At 50.8% G+C, this 23713-nt stretch overlaps 2 protein-coding genes and 1 long non-coding RNA gene across 6 annotated transcripts; 2 read left to right on the forward strand and 1 right to left on the reverse strand.

Annotated features, from left to right (window-relative positions):
• Positions 1-417: 417 nt before the first annotated feature.
• Positions 418-6643, forward strand: Arl2 (ADP ribosylation factor like GTPase 2). 3 transcript variants are annotated; one of them, XM_048789120.1, is made up of 5 exons: positions 418-936; positions 3511-3621; positions 3701-3863; positions 5356-5436; positions 6260-6643. In XM_048789120.1, the coding sequence occupies exons 1-5, from the start codon at positions 872-874 to the stop codon at positions 6347-6349; spliced, it is 510 nt and encodes a 169-aa protein (XP_048645077.1). In that variant the 5' UTR covers positions 418-871; the 3' UTR covers positions 6350-6643. The 3 variants fall into 3 exon arrangements, with proteins under 3 accessions (XP_048645077.1, XP_015333715.1, XP_048645078.1); XM_015478229.2 differs by having other exon boundaries at positions 754-936; positions 6215-6643; XM_048789121.1 differs by lacking the exon at positions 418-936 and adding an exon at positions 1092-3178 and having other exon boundaries at positions 6215-6643.
• Positions 4883-10881, reverse strand: LOC107135997. Its single transcript, XR_001502643.2, has 3 exons — positions 10755-10881; positions 9308-9467; positions 4883-5462 (listed from the first exon to the last, which is right to left on the reverse strand). It is a non-coding gene; the product is annotated as an uncharacterized LOC107135997 (long non-coding RNA).
• On the forward strand, positions 10505-23023 carry Snx15 (sorting nexin 15). 2 transcript variants are annotated; one of them, XM_015478228.2, is made up of 8 exons: positions 10510-10695; positions 16021-16056; positions 16273-16393; positions 18782-18897; positions 18986-19133; positions 19441-19584; positions 22083-22337; positions 22649-23023. In XM_015478228.2, the coding sequence occupies exons 1-8, from the start codon at positions 10597-10599 to the stop codon at positions 22753-22755; spliced, it is 1026 nt and encodes a 341-aa protein (XP_015333714.1). In that variant the 5' UTR covers positions 10510-10596; the 3' UTR covers positions 22756-23023. The 2 variants fall into 2 exon arrangements, with proteins under 2 accessions (XP_048645076.1, XP_015333714.1); XM_048789119.1 differs by lacking the exon at positions 18782-18897 and having other exon boundaries at positions 10505-10695; positions 16250-16393.
• The last annotated feature ends 690 nt before the right edge of the window (positions 23024-23713 follow it).

Genomic DNA, 23713 nt, shown 5'->3' on the forward strand with positions numbered 1-23713 from the left:
TTTTTTTTTTTTTTTAAAGGGGGAGAGGTAGGGAAGGAATTCTAGGACAAAGCCATTCTTTCAACAACAAATATTTATTGAGCACCTACTACATGCTGGTCACTGTACTAAGTAGCACCCGGACCTCAGTTTTCAATCCAAAAGGGCTGGAATTCTTTCTTAACACAAAGCATCTTAGGTGAGACAATTCTTTGTGTGGGTCTATTCCCTGCATTGCGGAGCACTTAATCCTCTAAAGGACGGGACTCTATGGTCATTGGAACAACTCCAAAATGCTCTCGCACGCTTCGAAATGGCCCACTAGGGGGCAGTATCGCCCTGGATTTAGAAACCCCGGCCCGCTTCCTCCAGGAGACTGGGACAGGGGGAGGCCCCTTCTCTACTGTCACCGGCAAATTCAGGATGAGGTCGAGGCCCAAGGTGAGCAGGATGTGGCCCCTGTATCCGGGGAACTGGGCAACCCACTACTTCCCGGATGAGCTCGTCATCAGCCTTCGGGTACTTGGTTCAGGACCTCTTCGCAAGTACTCCCCACCGTACCAAGATACAACTCCATAACTTCAGCTTCCCGTTCCCGGCCGAGTCCTGGGATCTTGGGGAGAAAGGAATGGGGGTTTTGCCTTGGTCCTCAAGAATCAGTCTTCGGGAGGCGCAGGGTTAATGCAGGGAGGCGCGTAGACGCCTGAGCGCCACTAGAGGGACCACTGACACAGCTCAGCCGGGCAACTTTACGGTCACGTGGTGGTGAGGGCGGGTCCAAACCAGGGGCCAGGCCAATAGGCTGTGCTGTCGGTGGGTGTGATGGCCAATAGGAACAGGGAGCGGGGTCCCGGACTGTAAGAAACGACGACTGAGAGGGGGCTACGGGACCATGGGGCTTCTGACCATACTGAAGAAGATGAAGCAGAAAGAGCGGGAGCTGCGACTGCTTATGCTGTATCCTCCCGGACGCCGGAGAGCCAAGGGTAGTAGGAGCCCCCGCCGCGTGGGCGGTGCCAGGCGCCCCCTGCCGGGCGCGGGTGAGCGGCCTGCCGGCGCGAACAACTGCCCATGGTGCGTNGTCACCTCTGCTGCCCCGCCGCGCGTCGGTGTCCCCGCGGCCTGCGGCTTGTAGATCCGAGGGCCCAGCCGGCCTCCCGAGCCCGGTTAGCAGGCGCCTGCACTCCTGGCCCTGCCCCGTACGGCCGTGGGGAACCGGCGATCGCAGAGCTAGGCCGGCCTCACCCCCGGCCCGGAGAGAACGTTGACGTGCGCACGTAACTTAATAAGATCCGCATCGCATTTCATTTAAAGAGCTCTGAGAAGGGCGCGGAGAAGTCACGCATTCAATAAATATTTATTGAGCGCCTACTACGTGCTAGGCACTGGCCTAGGGGCTGGGGTGAAACAACCGAACCAAATCCTGCCCTATGAAAATTCTGTAACGGGGGAAGAGAAAGAGGAGATCGCAAAGAAGTGAAATATGTAGTATGAATGGAGAAGAAAGTAGTTTAGGGAGGCCAAAGAAGGCCACCGTCTGGCCCGAGCGTACCTGACCTCCTGACCCAGTGACCGCTGGATAAAGACATGAAGGAGATGAGGAATATGGGGGCAGGGGGAGCCGTTTAAAGCAGAGGAAAGGCCAGTGGAAAGCCCTGAAGGAGGCACAATTGGTGTGTTCGGCGGATGCCAGGGAGGGTAGTGTGGCTGGGGAGGGTGAGGACAGGGAGCATCGCTAGGATGTTCTTAGCTCTCGCTTTAAGTGAGTACCAGATGCCAGGCCATGAACCGAGCCCAGTTAGGCAGCTGTACTCATGCAGTTGATATAGAATGGTGGCTTGGACTAGGATGGAAGTAGTGAGGTCACGGAAATAGGGGGACGCCTTGATAGCAGGGCCAGCGGGAATTGCTGCTAGGTGGGACGTGAGAGAGGAAGTGAAGTGAAGCCTGCCGCCTGGGTTTCTGGACTGAGCCATGAGAAGACAAGAGCCACTTACCGAAATGGGGAGGAGCAGGTTCCCCGGGAAGTGATAGCTCTGAGCTCTGTCGGCCACATGTGTCTCTGAGATGCCTTGGAGTACCAGGTAGGCTGCAGGATACAGGGCTTACTAGAGGGGCGTGGGTGGGTGGCATCAGCACAGGGATGGTGTTTGAAGCTATGATCCTGGAGGGACTCACCTAGGGAGCACCGTGTGCACAGAGAAGTGAGTTGTGGAAATACAGATAAGAAGTCAGGCAGGGTGCGGAGGAAGGAGGGTGAGCCACTGTTGTCAGGTGCTGCAGGTGAGGGCCACCGTCCACTAGGGAGCAGTGGGGAGATCTGGCGGACCCACTTGGCAAGAACAGGTTTGGGAAGCAGTGGGAGCCACAGCCTGCTGGGCCATGTGTTTAACAAAGAGCAGGGAGACAGAGGCTCTGGTGAGTGTGAACAACTGGCGAGGAGGTGTGCTGTGAAAGGGAAGGTAGGAGTCCCTGGGGCAGAGGACGGAGAGGGTTTTGTTTGCAGCATCTGAGGGGGAGAAACAATAGCATATTTGCCAGCTGCCAGGGATGATGTGGGGGAGAAGGAAAGATGGAGGACAGCATTAGGGAGATGGGGAGAATCTGGAGCCAGTTTTCAGGGGCTAAGGTCTCCGCGAGGTACTCTCCTCGCCTCCATTTTACAGGTTGAAGTCATTGGTCCCAGGTCCAGTGAGCAGCAAGAGGCACTCAGCCCAGGACCTCCCCTAGCCCCATCCCAGCTGCAAGTGCCTTAAGTGTTGGAAGGAGAGCAAGGTGTCTCTCCCACTGGTGAGCTTATCCATTCTTCTGCTTTCTGCACCAGAGGTTGTGGAACATTCCAGAAACAGAGATGGAGGTTGCTGCCTCTGTGTATTTGCTCTTCCTTCAGCCCTTCAAAAAAACTCACTCCCTATATTTCAGGCCTCGGTTCAATGTGCCTCTGGGAGCCTTCCCTGCACGGAGCTGAACGCCCTCCCTACAGGGGCCCCTCGAGGTGTCTCCCTGGGGCTTGCCACACTCACCAGGATCTTATTTTCTCAGTTGCACTTTATCACAGTCTCCTCACTAAGAATGCAAGCTTCATAAGGGCAGGGACTTTGTCCCTCAGCACCTAGAGAGGGCCTGGCACATAGTAGGTGTTCAATCAATATTTTTTATATGAATTAAAGAGCTTTTGATTAGCAGAGATGATACAATTATATCTTTTTGTTGTTGTTGTTGGTACTGAGAAATGAACCCAGGGTGCTTAACCACCGAGCCACATCCCCAGACCTTTAATTTTTTTATTTTAAGACGGCCTCACTAAGTTGCCTAGGGCCTTGCTAAGTTGTAGGGGCTGACCGTGAAACTGTGATCCTCCGGCCTGGGCCTTTGGAGTCACTATATCTTGATAGTCCCATGCTTTCTCCAGGCCAGTTATGGGCCAACACGGGCTCAATTCTCTTTGACATGATGGGAAATTGTCAGTCCCTAAGAATGACATCACCACTGGCATAGCACAGGGACTTCTCCTTAACCTGTGTGCCCCAGCGGCCTGGACAATGCCGGCAAGACAACTATCCTCAAGAAGTTCAACGGGGAAGATGTGGACACCATCTCCCCGACTCTGGGCTTCAACATCAAAACACTGGAGCACCGGGGGTGAGCGGGGCCTGGGGCCTGCCCCGAGGGGGGGTGTGGGTGGGGAGGACCAGCTGACCACCAGCCGCTCTCTGCCCAGATTCAAGCTGAACGTCTGGGATGTCGGTGGCCAGAAGTCCCTACGCTCCTACTGGCGCAACTACTTTGAGAGCACTGACGGCCTCATCTGGGTGGTGGACAGCGCGGACCGCCAGCGCATGCAGGACTGTCAGCGCGAGCTCCAGAGCCTGCTGGTGGAGGAGGTGGGCCAGGCGGGGCGGGGGCAGCATGATCCCTGGGGGACACCTGGGGACCCGTAGTGCCAAGGGCAGAAAAAGCATGCTGTGGACAGAGACCTGGGTTTACATGAATTTCGTTTTACTGTGTCACCACCCTGAGCCTCAGGTTCCGTACTTGAAATGGGAACGACAACACTCACACCAGAGGGCTTTAGGGAGCATCCTCAAGGTCAGCGTGCAAAGCTCTGGGAGGCAAGGAAGCCTGGCTCAGGAGTCTGCCGCTGCGTGTGACCTCAGGAAGGCACTCAACCTCTCTGAGCTTCCACTTCCACATTCCTAAAATGGGGATCACAGTTAGGCTGATCTCATAATTTATTGTGTGGCCCCAACACTTTTTTTTAAGTAAGATTTTAGATTTACAGAAGAGTTGCAAAGATAGTACAAAGATACTCCCCCCTCCCTCACCCCACTTCCCTAATGTCAGCATCTCAGAGAACCCTGGTATACCTCTTAAACCAGGAAGCTAGTATTGGTGAGTTACTGTTATCTAACTACAGGTCTTATTTGGAATTCACTATCTGTGTGTGTGTGTGTGTGTGTGTGTGTGTTTCACTGTTGTTTCCACTCATGGGCTTTGTCTGTTCTGGGGTTTGATGCAGGTCACCTTGCTGCATTTAGTAGAAACCAGGCCTCTTGAGAGCGGTAGTGAAGTTGTGAATAACTCCAGGAACCACAGTGACATGTGGTCCCCTCCTGGGGGTGTCAGCAGATCCAATGAAGTCCTGGCTGTCAAATGCTGAGCCCAGGCCTGGCAGGTTGAGGCCAACAGGTCATGTCCACCCGCCCACATGGAAGGACTCCCAGTTGTAAATGCATAGAAATGACAGAATCAGAGGCAGACAGCGAAGCCTTTTGGGAATGGAACAATCAAAAGGGCTACAGCCAGGTGCAGTGGTGCACGCCTGTAATCCCAGAGGCTCTGGAGGCTGAGGCAGGAGGATCACAAGTTCAAAGCCAGCGTCAGCAATGGCGAGGGGCTGAGCAGCTCAGTGAGAACCTGTCTCTGAATAAAATACAAAATAGGGCTGGGGGTGTGGCTCAGTAGTCGAGTGCCCCTGAGTTCAATCCCTGGTACCAAAAAAACGGGGCTATGAACACTTGGAAGAGGGAAGGTGGCCACTTGCAGCAGCAGACCCCCAGGAGGCTGGGATGCCCGTGTGGCGTGGGCTTGCCAGGCCACAGTCCTGAGCGGCAGGACTACAAGGGCTCAGGAGTCATCTCGAGTATGCCCTCCCTGCTTATAAAAGAGGAACCTGAGGCATAAAGGAGAGGCGCCCACTGGGGGTGGTTGGCTGGAACCAGGACCCAGGCGCAGCCCTGGGCTCTGCTCCACGTGGCTGCAGCCTCAGTGGCCCTGCCACTCTGCCCCCCTCACCTGGGCCTCTCCCGGAACCCACAGGCCTTGTCTAATCTTCAGGGTTGGTCTCTGACCCCAGTACCCTCCTCCTCCCCGCAGCGCCTGGCCGGAGCGACCCTTCTCATCTTTGCCAATAAGCAGGACCTGCCTGGAGCACTGTCCTCGAACGCCATTCGCGAGGTGAGTCCAGTCCCTGGGGCAGCCTCCTGAAGAAAAGGGGCATGTTTCTATATTAATTTGTTTAAAAAGCACTTTTGACCCCTGCTGTGTGGCGGGACGTCTGTGGGCACCAGAGTCTCGGTGTCAGCAGGTTCGATGGCACAGTAGCCAGCGCACTGCAAGTGCGCCCCTTGTGATGCTCTTTGCGTGGATTCACTAGGTAGGAACTACTGTCGCCATTTTAAAAGATGGTTAAGCAGACTTAGAGAGGTTAGATAATTTACCCAATGACACACAGCTAGAAAGTGGACAAGCCAGGATTTAAAAGCAGGCCTATCTAACCCTGGTAACTAAATCTTAACCATTAAACTAGTGCTCAAGCACCATAATGAGAAAGAGCTAGGTTAGAATGTTGGTTCTGCCATTTACTAGCTGTGTGACCTTAGGCAGGTTCCATAACCTCTCTGAGCTTTGGTTTCCTCCTTGGTAAAATGACCAACATAATCCCAGACTCATGAGGCCTTGGGAGGAGCCGATGAGATGTCATACGTAGGGTTCCTGACACAGGACCTGGTCCTAGAAGATGCCCATGTTGCTCTTCTCACCATTGAGTGTCAGCAGTGTGGCCCTACAGAAAGCCTAGGTGCCCAAGGGGGTGGCAAACCCTCGTAGGAGGCTGCACAGACGGGGTGACCCCTGGACAAGGCCTTGAGGGAGACGCAGAGTTCCCTCGGGGCCAGGAGAGGGCAGGCCGGGGACCGGGGACTGGCCCCCGCCCACCAGCAGCTCCTGCCCGCAGGCCCTGGAGCTGGACGCCATCCGCAGCCACCACTGGTCCATCCAGGGCTGCAGCGCCGTCACCGGGGAGAACCTGCTGCCCGGCATCGACTGGCTCCTGGATGACATCTCCAGTCGCATCTTCACAGCCGACTGAACCACCTGGATGTCCCCACTCGCGATCCAGGCCCCAGCCCCCCAGCTGCCACCGTGCGGAGCGGAGTCAGCCCGCCGGACTAACATGCCGCCCTCCCGGAACCTGCTGCTGCTACTGCCCGCTGCTGCTCTCCCACGGCAGGAGGCTGCACCCTCCAGGCACCCTGGCTCCCCACCCAGCCTCCAGCTGCCACACCAAGAAGAGGGGCCTGGGCCGGCAGGGGCAGCCTCTGCTGCTCTGGAGGCCCTGGGCCTCATCTTGGGCTCAGCTGTGAGAATAAAGCACTCCTGTCCAGCTGCTGGCTGAGCCCCTGTGATTCACCCGCCTTGAAGACCACCTGGGGTCCTAGGGTCCGGCAGGGCGCATACAGGAGCAGAGGGTCATCTGTGCCAGAGGGACAAACAGAGTTGCCAAAGCTCAGGTCGGGGCTGCACCTGATGCCATCTGGAAGAGTCCAGGCACGCTTCTCAGAGGAGGCAGCCTTAGAGTTGGGAACGCAGGAGGAGGAAGGGTCTGGGTAGAGAATGGGTGGCAGTTTACCAGGGCAACTGCACCGCTCCTAGGTGGGAATCAGAAAAAGGCGCAGCCGCAGGCCTGGGCTCATGGCGCACAGGTTGTTGAATGGAACATGGGCTAAAAATGGCCTCCCTACTCACTGTCGTGACCAGAACCCCTTGTGCAGTGCACACCCTGCATAGCTGTACATGGCAGTGCTGCTCAGGCAGAATCGCAAAGCAGAGGCAGGAAAGAGCAAGGGCTCTTGAGAATTGGGAGGGCATGGACTTGGGCACAAGTAGGCACGCAGGGAGAAAGAGGGAGGGGTCTGCATCGGGCAGGATGGTTAAGGCCTTCCCTGAGGCATGTGAAGCCAGGCCCCCGGGACCTCAATCCAGGGAGCAAGGCCGACAGGTGTCTTCATGGCTGCTGTTCTAAGCACTACTCAGGGATCAAGGCAGCTAAAGACAGGCCTAGGGCATAGACCATCAGTGTCCCCTGACACTGGAAGCTGAGCCCCCAGGAGATTAATAAGTGGCCACCTCAAGCCCCCCCCAGCAAGTGGCACACTGACCCTGCACCCTGGCTACCATGCCCTGCTGCCTACTGCACAGCGTGGGCCTAACCATCTTCAGCTTCTCTTTTCTCAAAATTCAAATGCCAAGGGCGGTAACTGAGCTCTTGCTCATCTCTTAATGAGGACCTGCTGCCCACCAAGCCCACGGGACTGTGTCCAAGGGAGGAAGGACATCTTTATGACAGTTGGATGCTATTCGTAAAGATGAGGAAGAGACCCTGGGATTTCCATCTGAACTAGCACTAGGGTCCCTTCCCCGAGGGATAGAGGTTCCTTTAGGGTGGGCAGAGGGAAGCAGATGTTGGGTGGCCAATCTTACGACATGCTCAAAATTAGGAACCCCTGCCCTGTCCTCCTTGAGGGACAGATGCTGAGGTCAGCAGCCTCCAAACCCCGTGGCCAGCAAACACTTGAGTCCCCGCAGCCAAACCCCAGCCCTGCCATGTGCTCGTGAGGCTGAGCCAGTTGCTTAATATCTGTGCCTCAGTTTCCCCATTTGGGGAAATACAATGGCACCTACCTCCCAGGGTTGGGATGAGGACCGAACTGGTTGGCGCCTTGTATGTCATAAGCACCAAGTGTCAGCTACCATTAGAATGAACAGTGAGGTCCAAGCAGTGTGCACTGTTACCCCATGCTTGTGGACATGCTGGTGGTCCCCTTAGCAAGCCACACCCCGATGGAGAAGGTGAATTACGCACAGCTGGGGGCCAGCAAGAGTGCAGCATGGTTGCTCATCACAGAGGTCTGGGTGAAGAGCCTGCCCTGCTGAGGCAGGAAGGATCCCAGCAGGGTCCAGCAGACCCCAGGACACAGGCAGCTTGGTGGCTTCCCCTCTCCCCGCTGTCTTCTGCTTAGGGAAAGGGCAGAGGGAGGGAGGGAGAGGGCTGAGGAGGCCAGGAGCCACAAGCTGCCCAGCAAGCTTCAGAGAGCAGCAGCCAGGTGTGCGGTGCCAGGGGACAGTGCCACACCCTCAACTGCTTAATGCTGCGTGGGTGACCTACCCGCGTTCAGGGCCCCAGAGTGCAATTCTATTGTCTATTTCCACCTGGAGCCTGCAGTACAAGGTTCGTACCTCCGAGTTCCAGGAAGAAAAGTCCCTGTCCTGCCAGTGCTTCACCACACTGTGGACTCAAAACTTTATGTGCAGTTCAAGATTTTGTCTTCAGTGTAACACTGACTGGAGCAAAGGTGACCACGGTGCCAGGTTTGAAAACCCCGTTCTCCACTTGGCCCCAAGGACAACAGTACCAATGTGTATCACCAGCCTCAGAAAGGCTGACCCTAGAGCATATCAGAGCCTCGGGGACTGCGGCTCCTCTGCCACCTTTACCGTGACTTCTTCCCTTGAACCAAGCCATGGTAGCCCCTGCTTCCTATGTTGTCACCTTTCCAACTGGACGCTCACACGAATGCTACACTGTTGGGTTATAGGGAATTTTCCTAATGTAGGCACTGCCTTCTATAAGAGTCCCTCCTGTCTCCTCTATAGGGTGGCTCAGCGGAAAAACCACAGCTAGCTGTTTCATACCGAATGCATGAGAGACCAACTTGAATTCCCACTACCTGCAGCAATAGCTTGAGATGTGCTTGCAATGGGGTTTTTAAATATATACGTATATTTAGGAGGAATGCTGGGATTGAACCCGGGGCCTCCTGAGTGCTAACCATAAGCTCTATCACTGAGCTACACCCAGTGTGCCACCCCCGCCCATGAAGTTTTTGATAAAGTCTCTGCATCCTGAAGCTTCCATGATAGTCATGAAAAATTTGTTGGTCTCAAATTTTCACAGGGATATATCAATGATGATACTCGGCTCACATTCAGGTTTCGGTTTATCCAGGATCCAGGTACACTCGAAGGAGGCTTTTTCCATCTCACTCACCTCCTTCTCAAAGTTTTCCATGATTCTTTATCCCCCAAATTTGTAGATGGGATTGCTGGTAGTGGTGGAACTGCCCAAATGTACACGTTCACTGAGGACAATTGTCTTTCCTCCTTTGATGTCTTGATGGCTTCCACCATACCTGTTTCTGGCTGCAAACCTGTAACAAAAACAAAAACAAAAATCCTTCCCTGCAGCCATTGCAGAAGATTCTCTTCTAACCCCTATTCCCCCTTCTAGAGATGAGAAACTGGGTCTCAAGCAGTTAAAGGAAATTCAAACCATAAGAGTAGTGACTTAAGAGTAGAGTCCCCAAACAGCACCCTGCCTCTCTGGCATTGTTTTTGCTGCCCCCACACTTACAGGAAACATGCATCAGCCAGTCCTGCAGAGGGAGAGAGGAATTCGGCTGTCTGGCACATTCTGAACACAATGAAAATTGGGTGGATGAGCTGGGCGCAGCAGTGCTGTAGTCCCACCTCCTCTGAGGCTGAGGTGGGAGTTCAAGACCAGCTTGGGCAACAGAGGGAGATCCCCAGCTCAAAACATTAAAGTAAAATACAAATAGGGGCTGGGGTTGTGGCTCAGTGGTAGAGCGCTTGCCTAGCATGTGTGAGGCACTGGGTTTGATTCACAGCACCGCATATAAATAAATAAAAATAAAGGTCCATTGGCAACTAAAAACATTTTTAAAATATTTTTTTAATATAAATACAAATAGCTGGGCGCGTTGGTGCACGCCTGTAATCCCAGCGGCTCAGGAGACTGAGGCAGGAGGATGGCGAGTTCAAAGTCAGCCTCAGCAATGATGAGGCACTAAGCAACTCAGTGAGGCCCTGTCCCTAAATAAAAATGCTAAATAGGGCTGAGGATGTGGCTCAGTGGTCGAGTGTCCCTGGAGTTCAATCCTCGGTACCTAATAAAAATAATAATAATAAATAAAAGTTGGGTGGCTGGATGAAAGAAGGGAACAGGGGAGACGTAGTTTGGAGGTCGGAAAGGTTTTCCGCCCCGATAGTTCCCCGCAAAAATAAAACCAGCAGCTGGAACCTGCCCAACCAATCCTTTCTCTCAAAATTTACAACATTTGCGCTTCAACAACAACAGGGATCTTTTCAGACGCTCCCTTGGCCGCGTGCTACGTCCGAGAACAGCGTCGTCACTTGCGACCAGCTCCCTGGGCCGGAAGGAGCAGGGCGCAGGCCCGGGCTAGGCGGCAGAGCGCAAGGGGCGGGGGTGGCGTGGAGGGGGTGCCTGCCGGCGGTCAGCCCCGGTGTAGCGGGGTTGTCATGTCTCGCCAGACGAAGGATGACTTTCTACGGCATTATACGGTCTCCGACCCCAGGACCCATGCCAAGGGCTACACCGAGTACAAAGTAACCGCGCAGGTGAGGTGGGGCCCAGCGGGGACCTTACCCTTTTAAGTAGCCAGGGGGTTGTGCTTTACCTTAAGGGAAGGCGCTGTAGGAAGCTCCTTTTTTAGACGACAGAAATGGGTTTCCCCTTTAAGGAAAGCCTGTGGTGGGCGCTGACGTTGACTTCTTTCACCATCGGGGGCGGGGCCGTGGAAGGGCGTGGTCCTCTTTAAAAGGGCGTGGACACAGTTCCCGGACTTGTGAGGTGCGTGTGCCCACGCCCGACGCTTGCTGTGTGGGCCTCCGTCTGTGAGATTCTCAGACGTGAAAACTCTGGATTAACCCAAACGTTAGTTAGTTTCCCAATTTGGGGGTAAGTTTCATTTATTGGTTTGTTGGATACCTAAAAACCCTTTAAAGAGTTTATTTCTTAAAAAAATTAATACAGGTCTATGGTTTAAAAAATTCACAATTCAAAAGGACTTGAATCTTCACGGTCATCGCAGGAAGAGGATAGGTAAAGGCCATAGTGGATGTTGGAAGCAATATTATAAGCACATTTTATAGAGACATGGAGAAAACCATGAAAAGAATTTAAGATAAAACGGCATAAGAGACTGCCTGTAGAATGATTTGTAAGAACCGGTAATAATGGAGACCTCCAGGGAAAGTCTCTGGGGAAGGGGGTTGAGGAAGGACTTTTTTAGTGGGTTTTTTTTTGTTTGTTTTGTTTTGGTTTTTGCTAGGGATTGAACCCAGGGGCAACACTCTAACACTGAGCTACATCTCCAGCCCTTTTTATTTTGAGAAAGGGCCTCACTAAATTGCTGAGGCTGGCCTTGAACTTGTGATCCACCTGCCTCAGCCTCCTGAGTCACAGACGTGTGTCACAGCATCCAGTTTAGCGTACGTATTTTATACTCTTAGAATTTTGGGAACAGGCAACTACTAAATGCAGAATCCTAGATGTTTTTAAAATATGCTTTCCCCAAATCTTTTATGTCATTCCCATGCCAAAAAACTACAATTAAAGAGATTGCCCTGGGAGATGGGCAGGAGGGGTAGGGGGGTAGGAAGGATGTGGCCTTCTTCTGCAACCTTTGCCTACATGCCTCCTACTGACTTTTTAAACCAAGTAACATTTATTATTTGAGATAGTTGGGATGGGTCTATAGTTTTTTTGTGGATTGGGGTGTTTTTGTTTTGTGCTTTCCAGTAATGCAGATTGACCCCAGGGCATTGTGTGTGCTAGACAAGCCCTCTGTCATCAAGCTACATCTCCAACCCTACTTTGATATATTTTTATAAATTATAAAGATAAATTTTGCCTACTTGCCATCCCCATGTCTCTGTTGCTACCAGTTTGTTGATCCTTGAAAATAACTACATTTACAAGCAAATTAACGTGTCTACTTTAGTAGTATTATTTACACACAATGGAGTTGTGCTTCTGACTCTTTTTGCTTACTGGTGTTTCTAAGTGAGTTTTTGTGTTTTATTTTACTTTAAAATTTTTTAAGATTGCAAATAAAAGCATTCTGACTCATTTTTATTATCAAAAAAAATATTAAATTGAGACACAGTTTACATAAATGAGCTCAGTCTTCAATGTACAGCCTAATCAAATTTCACTAAAAGTATAATGTGTGCAAACACCACTCAGATGGAGAGAGACATTTTCATGACTCCAGAAAATTTCTTTTCATCTCTCCAATCACTGGTCACCCTCTCGCAGAGATCACTATACTCATCTGATTTCTGTCACCATTGATGAATTTGGTTTGTTCTTGAATCTCATATGAATGAAGCAATGAAACAAATATTCTTTCGTGTTTGACTTTTTTAACTCAACATAGTATTTTTGGAATTCGTCCAGGGCTTTGCACATGCTGATCAAGTGTTCTACCAAGTTAAATCCCTGCCTTTTTTATTTTTTTGGTACCAGGGGATGAATCCAGGGCGCTTGAGCACTGAACCACATCCTCAGTCCTTTTTATTGTTTATTTTGAGACATAGCTGGCCTTGAGCTTATGATTCTTCTCCCTCAGCCTCCTCAGTCACGTGAATTATAAGCATGCACCACAACACACGGCCCCAGCCCTTTTTATATTTTGAGACAGTGTCTCCCTAAATTGCTGAGGCTAGCCTCAAACTTTCAATCCTCCTGCCTCAGCCTCTTGAGTCAAAAGGATTACAGGTGTGCATCACTACACCTGGCTCACCATTTCTTTATTACTTATGTTGAATATTTTGTTTTTTTCTTAAACATTTTTTTAGTTGTTAAATTGTATGAACTCTCATGTACAAAATTTTTTTCTGGACATATCTGCTCATTTCTCTTTGGGATACACATAGGAATGGTACTGCTGGCGTGTAAGATAGGTATACGTCTAGCTTTACTAGAAATTGCCAGAAAGTTTTCCAAAGTAGTTGCCCATGTCATGCTTCCCTTATCACCTGCACTGGAAATCAACAGGATCTTTAATTCTAGTTATTCTTGGTATGTATTTGGAGTATTAATTTGCATTTCTCTAATGAGTTGATATTGAGCACATTCTCATAATAATCTTATAGGTCTTTTTTGTGGGAGGTGCCTGTTCAAGTATTTTGCTCACTTTTTTCAAGCTAATTTTGCCATATTTATTCATACCAAATCACACTGTGTTGACAGGTAATGACTGAATACAGATACAGGCTGTCAGGAAAAGGGGAGGAGAAAGGGAGCCCTTAAAATAGGGGGTGGGGTTGCGGCTCAGTGGTGGGGCGCTTGGCTGTGTGTGCAAGCTGTGAGCATTTTGAGCGCTTGAGCTGACTGGACTGTGTGTACGTGTGTGTCCTTTTCACTAGCTCTGCCTTTTGATCCCACTTAGCACCTGAGATGGGCGTGGACTTCCAAGATGTAAGTTAATCTGCTGACCATAAGACATCTGGAAGCTAGACTCCACCCCCTGAAACCTAACCCTCCACACCATTGGGGTGGAAAAAGGGGCTTTAGAAGTCCTCCTTCTCTTTCTCTCTCTCATTTTGTGTGTGTGTGTGTGTGTGTGTGTGTGTGTGTGGTGCTGGGGATTGAACCCATGGCCTTGTACATGCGAGGCAAGTACTCTACCAACTGAGCTATATCCCCAGCCCCCTCTCTTTCTTTATTTCTGCCTCCCTAGTGGGAGCTGGAGCTGGGGAGCCATCGCTGAAGAATCACGAGAAAGAGGTATTTTCCCTCTAGGTGTGGTTACTTCGTGCCAGCCCACATTCACCTGGAGTGAACCTGAACGACTTAGTTGTGTGTTGTGGCAACTGGGTTTCATTCTCAGCCCTGCATATAAATAAATAAAATAAAGGTTCATCAACAGCTAAAAAAAATTTTTTTTAATAGGATAAAATGGCTGGGTATGGTGGCACATGTCTGTAATTTCAGCAGCTCCGGAGGCTGAGGCAGGAGGATCACAAATTCTAAGCCAGCCTTAGCAACTTGGCCAGGGACTGAGCAACTTATCAGAACCCTCTCTCTAAATAAAATGTATAAAATTAAAAGGATGGGATATGACTCAGTGGTTAAGTGTTCAATCCCTGATACCCCCCCCCCCACAAAAAAAGGATTAGGGCTCAGTGGTAGAACACTTGCCTAGCACATGTGAGGCACTGGGTTCGATTCTCAGCACCACATATAAGCAAATAAGTGAAATAAAGGTCCATCAACAACTAAAAAAAATTAAAAAACAACAACAACAACAAAAAAAGATTAAACACCAGGCCTTCTGAAAAGCAATAAGGAGCCTCTTTCCAGAGGCTGCTCTCAGGTGACACTCATGGAACTGCTGCATCTTTAAATTAAAGTCCTACATTAAATACGAATTATGTCAAAGTCACATTTCTGAGTACCATCCTTTGAGAATGACTCCCACCAGGGAGGCAGAAATAAAGAGAGGGAGGACATTCTAAAGTCCCTTTTTCCTCCCCAAGTTTGTGGTCTTAAAGCAGCTTTCACATGTTGTTAGTTATCTTCTGAACTGTGAGACAGGTACTCTTTTCTCAACTATTGATGTGGAAACTGAGGCTTATAGATATTAAGTGACTTGGCCATATTTTGCTCATTTTTTAAAAAATTGAGTTGTCTTAACATTGATTTTATAGAGGGCCTTTATATTTTCTGGATTTGAGTCCTTTATCAGGTATATATTCCTATTTTTTTTGGGGGGGGGTACTAAGGATTGAACCCAGGGGGTATCCCTCAAGGATTTTTAAATATGGGCTTTGGGTTTGGTTTGGTTTGGTTTTGCCATGTTTTAGGCAGGTCAGTTGTCAGAAGCCAAGGCCAGGTTTTCTTCTCAGCGCTCCCTTGCAGGCCATCCCCCTCTCTGAGCCTCCATGATTTCATCTTTTAAATAGCGTGTCAATGTGCCCCACTGGGATCTAGGAGAAGGAATAAGAAGTGTTTTAAAAACTGTCAGATGCTGGGCTGGGGCTGGGCTCAGAGGAGGAGCACTCACCTAGCATGCATGAGGCACTCAGTTCAATCCTCAGCACCCCATAAAAATAAAAGGTATCAAGGGAAAAAAAAACCTGTCAAGTGCTGCAAACTGTGGGACATTATTTTTAAATGATTATGAACGTAACTTAAAACTGAATCTTCTTGTCAGCTCAGACCCAACTCTGCACTTCGAGGGTTACCAGCCCCAGAGGTGGCTTCTTCTGTGACTGGGGGTGTTGGAACGCAGAGGATGGGACTGGCTCCTGGCACACACATCTCCCTCCCTCCCTCCCTCCCTCCCCCCCTCCCTCCCTCCCTCCCTTCCTTCCTTCCTTTCTGTCTCCTTTTTCAATGCTGGGGATTGAACCTAGGGCCAGGTGCAAGCTAGGCGGGCGCTCTTACCACTGATCTACATCCCCAGCCCTTTTAAGATTTTTTTTTTTGTTTTAGAGACAGGGTCTCCCTAAGTTGCCCAGGCTGGCTTTGAACTTGGGATCCTCCTGCTTCAGCTGCCCCAGTGGCTGGGATTATAGGACGTGCCACCACATTCAGCACAGCCTCATTTCTTCAGAGGTTTGGGGTTCTTTGGTTTCAGGAGATATAGAGACTTGGCCTCTGAGGGCACAGGTTGAGAGCTGAACAGAGGATGGTGCAGTCTGGAGAGGCCTTTAGGGATCCTCCCATTTGAAGGATGAAGAAACTAAGGCATGCAGAAGAAAAATTGCTCAAAATTACACTAAAGCCTTAACTTCAGGATGCCTTAGTGGCTGAAGGACATCTCCCTTTGAGGAGGACTGAGAGGTCCCTGGTGCCTCCTCAGCTGCTACAGTTTGGTGGGGTGTCAGATGTCTGTCTCTGATCTCATGTGGTTCTTGCCTTTTCTTTCTCAGTTCATCTCAAAGAAGGACCCAGAGGATGTCAAAGAGGTGAGAATCGGGGGTGGCAGGGGGACCATTCCCCAATTCCCCAGTTCCAGATCTGGAAGCAGTAGGGTTATAGGTAACTGTGAGGAGCTGGGCCCTTCCTCCCTGGCCCCTAGTGGTTGGGATGCTGTCTTCTCCTCACAGGCCCTGGGGCAGACTGGGTGAGGGGAAGGCTACTGCCCACCTTGCTGGCCAGGTTACGTCTCATGCCCCTCCTAGGTGGTGGTCTGGAAGCGGTACAGTGACTTCCGCAAGCTGCATGGGGACCTGGCCTACACCCACCGCAACCTCTTCCGCCGCCTGGAGGAGTTCCCATCCTTCCCCCGTGCCCAGGTGTTTGGTGAGTGTCAGATCTGAGCTCTCGGCCCAGGACAGGAGAGTTGGGCAAAGGGGGCCATTGGCCCTTGGCTGGGCGATGGCTAGAGAGATGGGGCCCAGAACTATAGGCAAAGACATTTGGAGAGCTGGGTGGATCCTCTGAAGGGAAATGGAGGCTCAGAGAAGCCTAGCCCTTGTTGTGAGTTGGGCCCTTTAACATTCCCACCTCCCTCTCTCTCTCTCTCTCTTTTTTTTTTTTTTTTGTACTGGGGATTAAACCCCAGAGAGCCTTACCACTGAGCTACATCCCCAGCCCTTTGTATTTTTTATTTTGAGACAGAATCTTTCTTAGTTGCCAAGGCTATCGTCAAATTTGCAACTCTCCTGCCTCAGCCTCCCATATCACTAGGATTGCAAGTGTGTGCCACCATGCCAGAACATTCCCATCTTTATTACCCCTACTTTCATGATGAGGAATCTGAGGTTCAGTGAGGTAAAGGGTCTTGGTCTGTGTCTTAGTTTGTTTCCTGTTGCTAATAGACACAATACCACAGACTAGGCAAATAATTAACAGAAGAGATTTATATGTCAGGTGTGGTGGGCAGTGCCTGTAATTCCAGTGACTAATAGGCTGAGGCAGGAGGATCACAAGTTCAAGGCCAGTCTGGGCAACTTAGGGAGACCTTAAGCAACTTAGCAAGAGCCTGTCCCAAAATAAAAATATTTTATTTTATTTAATTTATTTTTTTTAAAGAGAGAGAGAATTTTTTTTTTAATATTTATTTTTCAGTTTTTGGCGGACACATCTTTGTTTGTATGTGGTGCTGAGGATCGAACCCGGGCCGCATGCATGCCAGGCGAGCGCACTACTGCTTGAGCCACATCTCCAGCCAAAATAAAAATATTTTAAAAGGGCTGGGATGCAGCTTGGTAGTAAAGCACCCCCAGGTTCAATTGCCAGTACCACAAAGGGAGGAAAAAAACTTTACTTTGGCTCATAGTTATGGAAGAAGATTTAGAGGCCACATTTGGTGATGGCCTTCTTGCTGGCAGAGTCCCCAGGAAGCATGGGGCCTCACATGGCAAGAGACAGGGACCTTGGCAGACACCTAGCCAAACTTTTTTTTTTTTTAAGTGCTGGGGATTAAACCCAGGGCTTTGTGTATGCAAGGCAGGCAATCTGCCAATCAAGCTATATCCCCATCCCACAAACTCACTCTTGAGATAACCCATTTACCCATTAACCCACGGATCACATGAGTCCCCAGACTCACATGAGATATTCTTTGTATGTGTGTGTGTGTGGTGCTGGGGATGGAACCCAGGGCCTTGTGCATGCAAGGCAAGCACTCTACTAACAGAGCTATGTCCCCAGCCCACAAGGTGAAGGATGCTGTTACTTGCTACCGCAGGAATACATCAGCCTACTCCCTCTAGTAACATAATAACTAAGGCAGCATTAGATAAATTTTAATAATATCTATACCAGCAGTGAGGCTGCTGCTTGCTGTGTGACCTTGGGCATAGCACATCTCTGAGCCTTACTTTCCTCTTTATTATATCACATCCATCTGAAATGACTTTGTTTCTTGTTGATTACCTGCCTTCCCCATTACAGTGTCACATCCTTGAGAGCGGAGACTTTGTTTCTCTCATCCATCTTGAACCCAGCATAGAGCAGGTGTTTAGTTAAACATCTGGGGTGCAGTGGTGCACACCTGTGATGCCAGCTACTTAGGAGCCTGAGGCAGGAGGGATTGCAAGTTTGAAGACTTTTGTTGTTGTTGTTGGTACTGGGATTGAACTCAGGGACTTGTGCATGGTAGGCAAGCACTCTACCACTGAACCACATCCCCAGCCCAGAATCAAAAGTTTGTGGGCAACTCAGCAAGACCATCTCTCAAAGTAAAATTTTTTTACAAAGGGCTGGGATGTAGCTCAGTGGTAGAGCACCTGCCCAGAATGCACAAGTCCCTGGGATAGATCACCAGCACTGACAGGAAAAAAAAAAGAATGAATAGGGCCAGGTGTGGTGGTGCACACCTATAATCCCAGCATCTTGGGAGGCTGAGGCAGGAGGATCCAGTGTTCAAAGCCAGCCTCAGTAATTTAGCAAGGCCCTAAACAACTCAGTGAGACCCTGTCTCTAATGAAATATAAAAAGAGCAGGTATGTGGCTTGGTGGTTAAGCACCCCTGGGTCCAGTCCCCTGTACCAAAAAAAAAATAAGAAGAAATAAAGAATGAGTAGGGAGATTGAGCCCTGCAGGAGGCATCTGGAGAGATTGCTGGGAGGTTGGGAGGAGGCCAGTAGGCTGCTCAGAGCCTCAGGCAGAGCCAGGAACAGTGGGCCTTGGTGTTAGAAGCCTCTGAGGTCACTGCTCTCCCGCTCCCTTGTCCTGGGACCTCAGGCCGGTTTGAAGCCTCTGTGATCGAGGAGCGGAGAAAGGGGGCCGAAGAGCTGCTTCGCTTCACCGTGCACATCCCTGCACTCAACAACAGCCCCCAGCTCAAGGAGTTCTTCCGGGTATGTGCACCTGCCCTTCCTACCACCCCAGCACCTGGAAAGCTTACCTGCCCACCAAGCTACACTCCCTCTGTTGGTCTTTCTGCAGGGTGGGGAGGTGACACGGCCCTGCGAAGTGTCCAGAGACCTGCACATTCTACCACCCCCTCTGATCCCCACACCACCCCCTGATGAGCCTCGGTTGCCCCAGCCACTTCCTGCAGAAAGGAGGGGCCTAGAGGAGTTGGAGGTGTCAGGTACATGAGAATGGGGGGAGGAAGCCAGAATTGGGGGACAGGAAGGCAGGGCTCCACACTCCTATCCCTACCTGTGATCATAGTGACAACCCTGTCGTGTCCCGTGCACTTGCTGAGGTCTTTGGATAGGTCATTTCCTGTCTTTAGTTTCAGTTTCTTAATCTGTAAAATGGGCACAGACCCTGATGATGGGCTTGTCTAGGCCTATTGCTGCAAGGATTTACTGAGAGGATCATCCCATTTTGAACTCTGGCGAGTGGTTTATAGGTGGTTTGCAGGTGTTAATATCCCAATGGTCTGTCCTCAGCGGACCCCCCGCCATCCAGCCCTGCCCAAGAGGCTCTGGATCTTCTCTTCAACTGTGGCAGCACAGAGGAGGCATCCGGCTCCCCTGCCCAAGGCCCTCTCTCTGAGGCTGAGCTTGCTCTCTTTGACCCCTTCTCCAAGGAAGGTAAGGAGCAGGGGCAGGCAGGGCAGGGGTTGCAGTAGCAGGTCCTTGGGGGCAAAAGAGGAGGCAGGACCACCAGCCAGCTGTTTGCAACTGTGTAAATCTGAGCAAGTTGTCCCTGTACAGTGAGCAACCATTGGGGAAGGAGATGAGCCATTTCTCCCTATGAAAGCTTGGAAGAGCAGGGTCACATTGCTCTGGAAGGTTTTAGCCTGTCCTGCAAGTCCAAGGTGGGGCTTCCTGGCTGGCTCAGGGTCCCCTGCAGATCCTGGAGGTAGGAGAAGCCTGTCAGTGGGCTCAAAGAGCAGCAGCCAAGGGAAGCCACTCTGCCTTGGAGGCCACCAGAAGCAGATGAGCTCCCCACATGGGACAGGGTCCTGAGCACTTTCCTGCTCTGAGACCAGGAACATGATAGTTCCCAACAGTGAGACACTGGGTTTTTCATTCAGAAATTCTCCAAGCTTCTGCTGTAACTGCAACCCAGGTGTTAAAGTGGTCAATCTCACTTTGGGATGATCGTGAAACAGTTTCTCTTTTTATTCCTTAGGAATGTTTTTAAGCTGGTTTTGTTGGCCCTCCTTGTTTGCCCTTTGGTGGCCTTGAGGGCTGACCCCCCACCTTCTGATGAGTTTCAGGCATCTGAGGCCCAGCCTAGGAGAGGAAACAGCCTAGGCCAGCCTGTGTCAGCTCCCATCTAGCTGTCAGCCTCACCTTCCCCCTGGCTCAGGCCAGTGGCCAGTGGCCAGGCCAGCAAGTGACAAGGGTGTGAGGAGCTTGCTTTTACTTGTTCTTCTTCCACACCTCCAAGGTTGGGGAAGGGGGAGAATGGATTGGGGGACAGAAGCGGTGGTATCACCGGGGATGTTGTACCATCCTCTGAGTGGCAGGCACCCAGATTCCCTGGCCCAGCTGAGCTCTCTAGGGTTCCTGGTGGAGGATAGGACAGCCACTGGCAGTTGCTGTTTTTTTTTTTTTTTTTTTTGGTACCAGGGATTGAACCCAGGCGCTTTAATACTGAGCCACATCCCCAGCCCTTTTTATATTTTATTTAGAGACAGGGTCTCACCAAGTTGTTTAAGGCCTAAGTTGTTGAGGCTGGCCTTAAACTTGCGATCCTCCTGCCTCAGCCTCCTGAGATGCTAGGATTACAGGTGTGCGCCACCACACCCGGCTTGGCAGTTGCTTTGAAAGGCCCTTTATAGGTTGCACCCCTGAAACATTTACTGTGTCCATAGGAAAATTCCCCAATCCTTGTGTCCCTGTTGCTGAAGTGCAGTGTGCTCAGGCACTTCCTTCCCTCCTGCTCCCCAACAGTCGTGTATGCCAGGAGCCAGCACCCCATCTCTCTCTTTTTTTTGTTTATTTATTTATTTATTTATATTTTAGATGTTGATGAACCTTTATTTTATTTATTTTTATGTGGTGCTCAGGATCGAGCCCAGTGCCTCACACTTGCTAGTCTGGCACTCTACCATTGAGCCACAACCCCAGCCCCACCCCTGCCTCTCTTCTTCAGACACTAAGCTCCTGACCTCAAGTATTTAGGGGCTCCACAAACTCTTGCACTCCCTGCTTCCTGAGCAACACAGGGAGGGCTCTAGGCCCAGCTGGGAGGGGCGACATCCTCCTGCCTTCCTGCCACTCATCTCTTCATGGATCTCCTGGGACTCCCCATTTGGATGGGGCCGGAGAAATGCCCACTCGTGCGTTCCCTCTCCAGGACAGGAATGCCACGGTGCTCCCTGCTCCTGTACCTTCCTGTCAAAGGCCTCTTCTCAAAAGACTCACTGACTCTGTAGCCACCTCATATGAAAGCCACAGGGAGGATCTCTGACCACCTCCAGGACGTCATGAGCCCTTCAACCTGGAACATGAAGATGCCAGTTGCCCACTGCCCCTCGCCCTGGGGTTCTCAGCTGAGATTTCAAGATCTTGAAAAAGTCCTGGCGAGGGCTGGGGTTGTGGCTCAGGGGTAGAGCACTCGCTTAGCATGTGTGAAGCACTGGGTTTAGTTCTCAGCCCCACATAAAAATTAATAAATTTTTACAACTACAACTAAAAAAAGAAAAGAAAAGAAAAAGCCCTGGAGGGTGTAGCTTGCCTAGCATGTGCAAGACCCTGGGTTCAATCCCCAGCACTGTCAAAAAAAAAGAAGGAAGGAAGGAAAGCAGCATTTTCACCCTTAGCCTGATAGTTGGTCTACCATCCTGTAACTGAACTTGTGGAGAAACTTTTGCATTCCTAGGCCAACTGGAGTCGGGAAAGAAATAGGACCAGTGAGTGACCCAGAGCTCAATAAGAAAATATTAGTGTATACCTAAAGAATTAGGAAGGTAGGACTCTTTTTGCTATACTCAAGTGGCTTCTAGACTGTCCAGGCCCTGCACCCCTCCACTGAGGACACACTGGTACCTAGATGGGTCACAGAGGTTTCGGAGGGGTCAACAGTCCATGGGAAATGAAGGGCCAGTAAGGCTTGAATGCTCTTTTTCTGATTGCAGAAGGCGCAGGCCCCAGTCCCACCCACATAGGTGAGCTGGCAGCCATGGAAGTAGAGTCCACGAGGCTGAACCAGGAGCCCTGGGAGCCAGGAGGGCAGGAGGAAGAAGAGGACGGAGGAGGGCCTCGCCCTGCTTATCTTAGCCAGGCCACAGAGCTCATCACCCAGGCCCTGCGGGACGAGAAGGCAGGCGCCTACCCTGCTGCTCTCCAGGGCTACCGAGATGGTGTGCACATTCTGCTCCAGGGGGTGCCCAGTGAGTAGGGGCTGGAGGGTAGAGGGTCAGGCCTGGGGTCCTAGATGGAGCAGTAAGGAAGGGAAAGTGAAAAGCAAGCAAGGACCAGGAGCCTTTCTCCTCACTGCCTGATGACCATGTCACTTTGAGAAGATTATTTTCCTTCCTCTTGGTGGCTTCAGTTTTCTTTTTAGTAGCAGGGGAGGAGAGACATGGTAAGTCCCAGGGAAGGGAGAAGGACACATGCTGCTGCTCTGTGAACCGTAAGGGCTAGACCAGGGGTTCTGAAGGGAGCTGGGCTCAAGTACTCAGCTGAGCCAATCTCTCCACAGGTGACCCGTCCCCTGCCCGCCGGGAAGGTGTGAAGAAGAAGGCAGCTGAGTACCTAAAGCGGGCTGAAGAGATTCTACACCTGCACCTGTCTCAACTGCCGCCCTGAGGAGTGGGCCTTCCATAGGACTCTAGCTCCAGCACTGCCAGCCTCCCCCTCTCCTTCCCCAGCAACCCCAGGGGCCATTTCTGTACGTAACTGGACCAAGGAACACAATGGCTCCCTGCCTGCCTGCCTTCTTGGAATCAGGACTCTATGTGCCAGTATCTATCATGATGTGGCAGCAGCAGGTCTCGTCATTAAAACTTGTCAGTTTAGCCATCTGGAACTGGGGTCTGCAGACTGCAGCCTACAGCCAGATCTGGCCCATCACCTACCTTTTTTTTAAGGCCCACAGGCTAGAATGGTTGCTACATCTTTTTAATGGTGTGTGTGATGGGGAATCAAATGAGTAAGAGTCTGTGACTAGTGAAAATTAAATGAGGGCTGAGGTTGTAGCTCAGTGGTGAAGAGCTTACCTGGCACTTGTGAGGCACTGGGTTCGATCCTCAGCACCACATAAAAATAAAGGTATTGTGTCCATCAACAACTAAAAGAATTTAAAAAATAATAATAATAAAATGAAAGTTAAGTGTCTATGAATAAAAATTGTTGGAACATAACCAGGCTCAACCACATCTATGGCTGCAACCAGCAGATTTGAGTAAGGCGACCAGCAAATCCCAAAACAGTTTTTGTTTTTTCTCCATCATTCTGAGGATTGAAACCCGGGTCTCAGGCTTTCTAAGCACACCCACTCTATCTATCTGTCTGTCTGTCTGTCTTTCTCTCTCTCTTTCTCTAATGTTTTAGTTGTCAATGGACCTTTATTTAATTTTTATGCGGTGCTGAGTATCAAACCCAGTGCCTCACACATGGTAGGCAAGCGCTTTACCCCTGAGCCACAACCCCAAAACCCCTCTCCGCCTCTTTTCTGTTCTTTCGCGAGTGGGTCTAAGTTGCCCAGGTTGGCCTGGAACTTGTCCTCATGCCTCAGCCTCCCTCCTCAGGACCGCATCCTCGGACC

This window comes from Marmota marmota, unplaced genomic scaffold, assembly GCF_001458135.2.
Source record: "Marmota marmota marmota unplaced genomic scaffold, marMar, whole genome shotgun sequence".
NCBI classification, from domain to species: domain Eukaryota; kingdom Metazoa; phylum Chordata; class Mammalia; order Rodentia; family Sciuridae; genus Marmota; species Marmota marmota.

Coding starts and splice junctions, on each gene's coding strand:
- Arl2 (XM_015478229.2), top strand. CDS start 872: ATGGGGCTTCTGACCATACTGAAGAAGATGAAGCAGAAAGAGCGGGAG. Junction 3,864..5,355: donor AGAGCCTGCTGGTGGAGGAG/GTGGGCCAGGCG, acceptor TCCTCCCCGCAG/CGCCTGGCCGGAGCGACCCT. Junction 5,437..6,214: donor CCTCGAACGCCATTCGCGAG/GTGAGTCCAGTC, acceptor TCCTGCCCGCAG/GCCCTGGAGCTGGACGCCAT.
- Snx15 (XM_015478228.2), top strand. CDS start 10,597: ATGTCTCGCCAGACGAAGGATGACTTTCTACGGCATTATACGGTCTCC. Junction 10,696..16,020: donor AGTACAAAGTAACCGCGCAG/GTGAGGTGGGGC, acceptor TTTCTTTCTCAG/TTCATCTCAAAGAAGGACCC. Junction 16,394..18,781: donor CCCCCGTGCCCAGGTGTTTG/GTGAGTGTCAGA, acceptor CTGGGACCTCAG/GCCGGTTTGAAGCCTCTGTG.